The sequence below is a fragment of the Trypanosoma equiperdum genome (assembly GCF_001457755.1).
Source record: "Trypanosoma equiperdum strain OVI genome assembly, contig: ctg_665, whole genome shotgun sequence".
Taxonomy (NCBI): domain Eukaryota; phylum Euglenozoa; class Kinetoplastea; order Trypanosomatida; family Trypanosomatidae; genus Trypanosoma; species Trypanosoma equiperdum.
This window is the reverse complement of record NW_027124604.1, coordinates 34,459-44,788: the sequence shown is the minus strand read 5'-3', so window position 1 is coordinate 44,788 and position 10,330 is coordinate 34,459. Positions and strand designations below refer to the sequence as shown.

General features: G+C 37.1%; 1 protein-coding gene and 1 pseudogene across 2 annotated transcripts; both read right to left on the bottom strand.

The window, feature by feature from the left end:
- Positions 1–2,416: 2,416 nt before the first annotated feature.
- On the bottom strand, positions 2,417–3,417 carry TEOVI_000310500:pseudogene (annotated as a pseudogene). Its single transcript is given in 4 exon segments — positions 2,417–3,238; positions 3,241–3,270; positions 3,273–3,329; positions 3,331–3,417. Coding segments are annotated over 4 exon segments (996 nt in total).
- Positions 3,418–5,860: 2,443 nt separating this feature from the next.
- On the bottom strand, positions 5,861–7,810 carry TEOVI_000310400 (Galactose oxidase, central domain/Kelch motif containing protein, putative; the record flags this gene model as incomplete). Its single annotated transcript, XM_067226071.1, has 1 exon — positions 5,861–7,810. One exon carries the CDS (start codon positions 7,808–7,810, stop codon positions 5,861–5,863), a length of 1,950 nt encoding a protein of 649 aa, XP_067082172.1.
- Between the last annotated feature and the right edge of the window lie 2,520 nt (positions 7,811–10,330).

Genomic DNA, 10,330 nt, shown 5'->3' with positions numbered 1-10,330 from the left:
TTTTTTTTTTTGAACTTGTGTATGTTTTTTTTTGTTTTGTTTCGTTTTGAAAAGGGAATAAAGAAATGAAAGGAGAAATGAAAACAGCCGCCATATGAGACGGAGTTCCCATACTCACTTCTGATGGCGCAAACACAAAGCGCGAATGCATAAAAAGATATTAAAAAAAAAAGAAGGGGGAAATAAAGAAAAAACAAACAAACAAACAAACAAACACACACACAAGCAAACAACACAACAACAAAAAGAGGGACAATGACAATAAAACACCTCCAAAAACAAAAACAAACAAACAAAAACTGACAATAGAGGAAAAGAAAGAAACAACAACGACAACAACAACAACAACAAGAAAAGCAAAAATGAGCAAAGAATCGTAGATTCAACACACAATAAAATAAAACATAACTTTAAAAAAAAAAAGAAACAGAAGAAAAAATTAAAGCACACATGATCATACATTTCAAATATAAAAACTATCATTTATACATCATTTCCATCTCACATTCCTTACTTTTATATATTATATATATATTTCCTCACTTTTTTTTTTACTTTTTTTCCCCTTTTCTTCTTTTTGAAAAAAAAAAGATTCTTATTTCCGCTTCGTTATCAACTCGCAGGCTTATTTTTCTTTTCTTTTTTGTGTAAAAAAAAAAAAATACCCCCCCCTTTTTTTCTCCCTCATGCAACACAACCTCCAACACTAAAACGGCAAATTTATTATGAAGGTGGCATATTTTTTTTCCTTTCATTAAAAACAAAAGCAAAAAACAAACACTGCGGTGAAGTTAAAATATGTGAAGGGATATATGCGAAGATGATTTTTTTTGTTGTTTTTTTTTTTTGGGGTGAAAAGGTAAATTAAAAGTGAAAAAAAGAAAGGAAACGAAAAGAAAAGAGAAGAAAAAAAAAGAGAAGAGACAAAGATAGGAATGGTGAATAATAATAATAATAATAATAAGGGTAAGGGCAAGCGAATAGAAAATTGGTGGGAAAAAGCGGGAGGAAAGAAATAGCAAATAAATGTTTTTTTTCTTTTTTTTTTAAAAAATTGTTCACGTGTACAAATATGAAGATAATGCGGGGGGGGAAAGAGAAGAAAAGCAAACTAAAAAAAAAAAAGACAAAGGCTCGAGAAGTTCTCAACGGACCAGTTGTTCTTCTGTTTTTTTTCTTTTTGTTGCGGTTCGTTTTTTTTTTTAAAAACTTGTTAATAAAATGAAATGGATGAATAAATGAAGGGATTCGTATACACACATGCACTGTTCAAAGCAAATGAAACAATAACAATAGTAATAACAACTACAACTGTAATAGTTATAACAACAACAATAATAATAATAGTAGTGATGATGAAAATAACAATAAAGATAATATTAGTAGTAATTATGATGGTCATGGCAATTATTAATTTTTTTAAAAAAAATCAAAAAGCAAAGCACACCTTTGTGTGTTCTTCTTTTTTTTTTTTTCCTCTTCTGTCAGCTCCAGTAAAATGCCAAATGATCAGGTTATGCTGGGCAAAACAAAAATACAAACAAAAGCAAAAAAGAATTACTTAATAGAAACACTGCAACTATTTTCTTTCTTTCTTTCGAGCTTATCTTTTTTCTTTTTTTCTTTTTTTCTTTTTTGCTTCCAGATGCAGAACCAGCTGCAAGGGTTGTTTCCCTTTTTTTTTTTCTTCCTCCTCCTCCAATCCTTTAATTACGTGTTGTTTTGTTTCTTTCTTTTTTTTTTGTGTGTGTGTTTTTGTTTTACTTTTCCTCCCTTCTTCCCTACCTCTGCACTTCTTTTCTTTGTTCTTGCTTTGTTACTTAAATTATTTCTGAACTTATACACTTATTTATTTATTTATTTATTTACCAGACTTCAAAAATTACTATTTTTTCTTTCTTTTTCCTCTTTTCCCTGATTTGACAAAAATTTATCCGATTTTTTTCTTTTCTTTCTTTTAAAAAAAAAAAATCAATTACATTAAATGAATGTATAAATTACATGAGTATAAATATCATAGAAAGTATAAATATTTATGAATGCAATTTGATTTACTCATTTACTTTGTTACGCGCATATACGAAACCCTTATTTCATCCAATATTTTAAAAAATCATCATCGTCTCATTTTTTTTTTCCTTTTGCTCTTCTCTTCCTTCCCCTCCCGTTTACGCTCCCTCTTCACGTAACACTACCGCCTTTTATTTATTTATTTATTTTATTTCATTTCATTTCATCACTTTTTTTTTCCTGTTTCTTCTTTTCTTCTCGCTGTTGTCAGTTATTTATTTACTTGTTTGTTTTTTTGTTTGTATAAATAAATATTTATATATTTATTTATATATTTATTTATAAATGTATATATATATATATATATATATATTTATTTGTATTGTTTTGAAACCTCGTGCACCGCTTAGCGACTGAAGCGGGCGCTGGAACCTCGAGCAGCTGAACGCCCTCCTGCAGATTTGAATTCAGAATCTTGATTGGGTCCCATTGCCCTCCAAGTCACCGGCTGTCGGTTATGCCATGACGGATGATGCACCCCGCGGCTCTGATGGCCACCGCCGTGATGCAGTTGAGCATACGGGTGATATCGACGATGATGATGTTGATGATAATGTTGATGTTGTTGTAATGATTGTCGTTTCAGTCGCTGCTGCTGCTGTTGGTGTTGTTGTTGTTGTTGTTGTTGGAGGCTTTGCTGCTTTAGTTGCTGTTGCTCCTGCTGTTGCTGTTGCTGTAGTTTCAGTTGTTGATGTTGCTGTTGTAGGCTTTGCTCCTGCTCCTGCTGTTCCTGTTGTTGTTGCTCCTGTTGTTGTTGTTGTTGGCAAAGCTGTGGCAGCCGTGATGGCGAATGATCAATATTGTGATTATGGTGACTATCATTGATATCCATATCAGCAGGATTTTGCTGAGGGGGTTGCCGCGTTGGTGACGAGGCGATGGCGGGAGGTGCCGTTGCACGCCTGTATGATTTCTTTACACGTTCTAAATCGTGATCTGTGAGCAGCACCGCATACGGGTCCCAACTGTATTTGCGAAAACATGGTGAAAACTTAGCGGCTATGCGAGGTGGCGCCATTAACGCGATGATATCAGTGGTATACGTAAACTCTGGGCAAAGGGGCTGTTGCGTGGGGTAATCGATACAGAGGGGCGCAGGCCCAACCCGTGGATGTCCTTGCGATTGCGATTGCGTCATACCTCCTTTGCTTCTTTTTTTTTCTTTTCTCTCTTTCTCTCTCTCTTTCTTTCTCTTTCTCTCCTTTTTTTTTCTTTGTGGATTCTTCCTTATGCCAAATGTAAATACACAATAATACGTGAAATATATATATATATATATTCGGTAAGTAGAAATTGTTGGAAGGAAAGAATAAATAATTGCCATCCGAGTAAAAACGAAACAGACATATGGACATTCACAAATATACAAATACGTAAACTTATACGTATACGAATGTGTTTTAGGCATGTGTAAAATACCACCAGGAGTTATTTGGGGACACAACATCGGCGCGAGAAAAAAATGTAGACAAAAATACTTTTCACTTTTCATTCACAATCCCGCCGGTTTTTTTAAAACCCTCATCAGCTTATTTCTAACACCACCTGCAGTGTAACGCACCTTCCTTTTTTTTTTGTTGTAGCTTTCTTTTCTCCTCTTTTCGCAAACACACATGCACGCACACACACACAAAAAAAAACAGTTCAATAACTCGGTTCTTCACCTGACAATCTAAGCGTAAGAAAGGAATCCCTTTTCAAAAAATAAAAATAACATCAACACAACTCGCCTCCCATAAAATGCTGAAAAGTAGAAAAATATGGGAAGACTCACAAGAAATGCGGCAATACAGTGGGGCAGATATTGAAATGGAAATGGATACTAAAAAATAACAATACAGGAACACAACCAACAACAGAAGAGAATGGGAAACATTAAAAAAAAAAGAGGGAGGAACACAGGCGATAACATGCATTTCATTGAGTAAAATATCAATAAGGGTTGTTCGTATATTTCCTCTTCATCTTCCTCTTAATTTTTTTTTCTTTTCCACATCGCAAAATCACAATTATAACAATAACACGCGGAAGGGAGGTGTACAATCAACAGATCAATGTAGTACGGTGCAATGTGTTTGCATGGAAAAGGAAAGGAAAGTAGAAACAAATACAAACCACATTTATTTACTTTGTTTACTTTGGGGCATACAAACTATCAAAAAACGCGGACAAACGGAAGCCGCCACTCGTTGCAAAAACAACAACAACAACAACAAAAGTGATGAAGGGAAGAAACCACTTCATTTCATTCCATTTCCTCCACACGTTAGAGATGCCATCCGATCTTTTTCTACTTTTCTTTTGACGTATACGTTTTGGGTTTATGCTCATAAACAACATAAACTACCGTTTGTAACACTCATTCTCTACCTGCTTTTTCTTAACTTGTCATTTCCACTCGTCGATGGCGCCCACATTGAGGCCAATATTTTAACGGGAAGCTGAACAAAACAATTGAAAAATAATTCCATGCCCCCACCCTTTTTTTTTCCCCCTCCTCCCGCTCTCTTACAGAACAGAGCAAAATAAAATAAAATAAGATAAAATGAAATGAAATGAAATAAAACAAAAGCATATTTATCCACAAATTCCCGCGTCAGAAAACGAAATTATGCTCCCTAAAAATCAAATAACTAAACGCGCATAAAGATATGATACACTCGTACCAAATCATACATGCATATATATGTATATATTAGTATATATGAATATTTCCAGGGTACATCTTCCTCTGGACAGACAAGCAAAGTAAACACCTCCCTTTTCTTCCCCCAAAATAAAAAGAATAAAAAGAAAATGGGAGCTAAAATAGATTTACAGAGGAAATGCACAAAGACGGAAGAAGAAAAAGAGCAGCAGTTGAAAGGGAAGTAATCAAATTTAACAAATGAAACAACAAAAATACTGTTCCCTTCCCCCCCCTACCCTTTCCTTCTTTTCTAATCTCTTTCTTTCCTCCTCCTCCAACCTTATTTTTCCCGCAAAAGCTTCCAAACGTGCATTTCATTTCACTGCATCACGCGGTAGCCTTCGAACTCGTTACGCTTCACAACACACAATACTTCACTCTACTACAAAAATATATAAACATAAAAATAAAATAAATACTCTTCTATTTCCTTCTGCCTTATTTTGTTTTGTTTTGTTTTTACTTTTACTTTCCGGTTCATTCCTCCATTCGGCGCCTTTAGTCGATTTCCGCGCCGTTCAAACTTCCGCTAATGAGGCCCACCACTTGTTCCTAAAAAGGAAGAAAAGGAAATGAGGGAAGGATATGGGTTGGTATGAATATATATATATATAAAGGATCATGTTGAGTAGTAGACGACACAGAAAACGAGAATAAAGTAATAATAATAATAATATTTTTTTTTTTTGAAAAAAAAAAAGCAACCCAGACGTATTCACTTCCTCCTCATCCTCCTCCACATACAACAACTTGCACGTATCCGTATTTTTTATTATTTCTTCTTTTGCAGGAGCGTGTGGACGACACAGTGCTGGAGGCTCTTTTCCCCCTGTCTTCCTTTTTTTCTTTTTCTCGGAATAAGTAAGGGAGTGGAACACAATTATTAAGCAGCCATAATAGTCAGCGCTTAAGAAAAAAGAAAAAAAGACGTTTCGAGCACTCCTTCCTCATGTATCAACATATCCACTCCGAGTGACGGCACCTCAGCGGCAAAAATACGGTGAACAATTTTTTTTTTTAATAAAAAAAATAAAAATAAAACGCCAGACGTGCTTCTGTATGTGTATGTAGGAGGATCTAATTTCCAGTACGTCACTCCGATTAACCCCTCAGTTCCTCGGGCAACACAAATGGTTGAGGCAACAACACCTGTTCATTCACTACTTTCGGCAAAATACTCAATTTATTGCGTAACGTCGATTCCACTTCAGTTGCATGAGCCGCACATTCCTTATGTAATGGTGGCACCTCCCGAGATGTCCGAGGCCTCATATTTTGAATTGCATTAAGCGCCTCTCCTTCCGTTACTACTGCTCGCGTCCAATCAAGCAATTGAAGCAAAAGGCTTCGCCTACCCCACGGTGACATTTCCCATGGCGCTCGCGCTTGCGGTGTGGTGAAGTATAAACGAGCCAACTGCCGTTGACGTTCCAACATTTGATCCTTAGCAGGTGGTGGCCCTTGGAATTCTACACGAATACGTACGTCGAAAAGGTCACCACAGGGATCATCTTCCATACGACCACCAAACATAAAGAAGCGTAAGGAGGGTCGTATGGGATCACGACACATCGCCGCCATCGTGCGGCCCTCTGAAAACATTGAGGGAATTCCCCGCAGCAACTCCCACTGGGGTTGTGGCTCCTCACCAGCCAAACAAGAAGATCGAAAATAACCCGGTGGAAATGGCGGAAGCGAGCGACCCTCCTCCACCTCTACTTCCCGCCACACGTGATGCACATAATCATACGCGTGCACGTCCCGATGCGTTATGATGTAGCCGAACTGATCCATGGTGAAACCTCCAAACACAAATACCTCAGTTCCATAATTGACCATTGTGGCGCCCGTCCGCCAATACGCGGAACTGTTGTAACGACGTGACTTATGCGGATTATCTTTACCGTCTGTGCCTACCGCCTTGCGCCGGAAGCGAAGTATCTCTTCTACAAGTCCCATAATGCGTATCCCTGGTGCGGTTCTGCAGGGAAAGCGAAAAAACTCCTGCATGTAAAGCTGCGGGACTTCACCCCGTACCATCACCCACTGCCTCGTTAAGGTGTTTAGGATCCACATATCATTATAGAAGTAATTCTCGTCCCGTCCACCAAAGATAAAAAGGAAGTAGTTGTTACAAACAACAGAGCAAGCCCGACGCCGCCCGGGAAAGATCTTCTTTGGTACTGGTGGCAGCTTCACCACGACACGTCCTTCACCTTCCTTATACGATGTACGACCTTCTGATGGCGGCGGTTGCGTGAGGTACAAAAAGTATGTGTCGTTGAAGGCGTTGGCCTGATGCATACCACCAAAGAGAACGACGACCTCCACAACGCGGCCTTCTTGTTCTTCTTCTTCACAACTATTACCGGTTGTGCTGATCTGTCCGGCGGCGACGAGCGCTTTTACTGGAAGCCGCACAACCTGCGCAGCAGAACCCCACATGGAGGGCATCGGCTGCAGAAGAGGTATCCGCGCCCACGACCTCCTCTCAATATCAAGTCGAAAAGCATCAGAAGTTGTACGCCCTAATGTTGTGACACCACCATGCACAAAAAGAAAACGCCCTTCACCATACAGGACGCCACATTGACCGAACGCCCTCGGTGGCATTAATCCTCCCGCTACTGACGCTTCCGCATCGTCGCTGTCATTGTCATCATAATAATCATCTCTAAATATGGAGGAGTGCGTCGTGTTGCGTTCGCTTTGAAGTGTCGCGTATTCCGATGAGTTTAACTCCTTACGTGGCTCACCGCGGCATATCAACCGCACCCACCGGTGATAATCAACTAAGAACTCCCATGTGTCATTCATGAGCCCTAAAGGGCCATTGCTAAGTCCACCGTGTAGTATAATACTTCGGCGTTGTGGACAGGAAAGCAATAAATGTCCACTGCGCGCTTGAGGGGTTTGTTGCAGGGGTTGGTTTAATTCCTCTGGTGTATATAAGGACTTCAATGCCGCATCAGTGGAACTGGAACTAATGGCTACTTTGTTGACTCCGTGATCGTGCAACCGATGCATTGCTACATAATGCCTCGGTATCATTGCTACCGAGAGTATACAATCGGTAGATGTGTATATCCAAATACACAGTTGTTTGGGACTTCTTAAACTTCTTTTTTCCTTTTTCTTTTCGGCAGCTGTGCCAGCTGCTGCGATGGAATAAAAGAAAAGATGTTACAAGAAAAAAGCAATGAGAATAGCAAAACAAGGGCATATTAAATATGAGGAAAAGAAAAGTTGAGCAAAGAGGGAATCCATCAGTGGCTTCACCTCAGTCTCACACAAAATCATATATATATATATATATACATATATACATATATATGTTGCAATATAAATATCCCCCCCCCCCCATCCCCCCTGAATGGCTGTTGAGGAAAGGTAGCTTCCCCCCACCTGCGACGGACGGGTGCACAAAAGACAAAAAATGAAAAATAAAAGAAAAGAAAAACAGAAATGGAAACAGAAACAGAAGGAAAAAAGAAAAAAAAAGAAAAGAAAAAAAAGAAGAAAGGGTCTTAACTCCACTCGGCTTTATTTTGCCGCAGTCTCATCTTTCCCAAACCCTAATCTTCCTTTCCTTTCCTATCTTTTTTTTTTTGCTTCGACTAATTCATTTTACTTCCTTTTCTTCTGGTCTGTGCATTCGTATGACTTTCCCCCACTAAAGCAAAAATATTATTCCTTTGTACACCCCCCCCTCTTTTCCCCCCTGCTTCCTCGTCTTTCTTTTTTTTAAAAAATAAATAAAATATTTCCCCCCTCCCCCCACTTTTTTTCTTTTTCCACACACACAAACACACCACACACATTTGCCGCACATTAAATAAAAGGAAAAAACAACAAACAATAATATCTTGTCTGTTGGTGTGATGTTTTTATATTGTGAAATAATCGGTGCAAATCACCATTGAAATTCTTTCTTTCTTTTCAAAAAAGAAAAGAAAACTTCCTTCCATTCCTCCTCTCACCTCCATGAATTTGCATCCATCCATTCCGATGCACACAAATCAAAAAAGAAAAAGAAAATCACTATTATTATTATTTTGTTATTATAACTATTGTTGCTTTTGTTGCAATTAGAATAAATAAGAACAGTAGTAAGAGAGGAGGGGGAAAAGGAAATAAAAGGGAAGAAAATAAAGCAAAACAAATGAAAATAAGTAAAAAAAAAAGCACAAACAGAAGGGCATAAACGTAAAAGAAAAAAAAAAGAAAGAAAAAAACACAAAAAAGGACACATATTACATGTGGGTGACAACTATCCTTTCCATTGTAGGAAGTAAATTAGTAAGTGACTAATAAGGGGGTGAAATAAAACAAACACACAAGCACACAAAACATATATATATATATATATTAAACAATGAAAATTATTATCACTGTTATTATTATTATTATTATTAATGTTGCATCTGCTCCTCACGCTCATGTTATCATACTTGAACAAATGCACACATGTGTTTATTTACATTCAAACAAAACACGTATAGTTACCTTGGAATGGATGTATATATATATATAAATATATATATATGTGTGTGTGTTTGACAACAACATTTTCATTTTCATTTTTGTTATTTTTATTTTTATCACTATTCGGTGTCTCCATATCTCTCTCTTTTTTTGTTGTTGTTTACACCCTCCTTGGGTTATTATTTTTTTTCTCTCACCGCTTGACTATTATTCAAATTAATCAAAACACAACATATAAAAGCAATTTTATTTACTTAGTTATAATATCAAAACGCATGTAACAATGAAAGCGTTGAAGCTTGAAGACGATGAGTGCCAAGTCACAGTTTCAAAAAGACGAAAAAACAAAAAAAAAGAAGGGAGGGGTGGGCGGGGAAAACGATTATTTCAAATCAATTATCCTCAAAAGCAAGCAATAAAATAAAATAAAAAGAGGAAAAAACAATAAAGGGTAGGAGTAAATAATAAAACAAGAAAAAAAAACATAAATAAAACCAACTGACATGTCATGCCGCTCAAATTCCCACCATTCGCACAGGCACAGGCACAGAGAGGCGGACGCCGGATAACATGACATGACGAAGTAATGGAAGCAGCAAATCGCACCGTTACTGTGAAAGAGGTAAAAAAAAAAACATAAATGAACACAAACATAAACACGAATGCGGATAAATATATAGAAAAGCTTTCAAAATGAAATATAGACGTGAGTGTATGCGTTAATACGAAAATCACTTCCTCTACACACCGCGATATCATGCACGCAGTGAAAAGATAAGTATTTGGAATACCAAAAGAAAAGAGGAGTAAAAAACAACAACAACAACAACAACAACAACCTAAAAACAGGATAAACCCATTCCAAATCACCACCAACACCAACACACACGCATAACCAAATAACTGTGTATATAACAAAAACACATGTAAATATATATATATATATATATAATTTATAAAAAAAATGTGTTCATATATATATATATGTACTTCTGTATGGAGTTTGGATAAATATATCTATGCATGCATATGCGTATATTTTAAGCGTGTTTCTGTGAGAACAAATGAAAAGGTAATGCATTTATT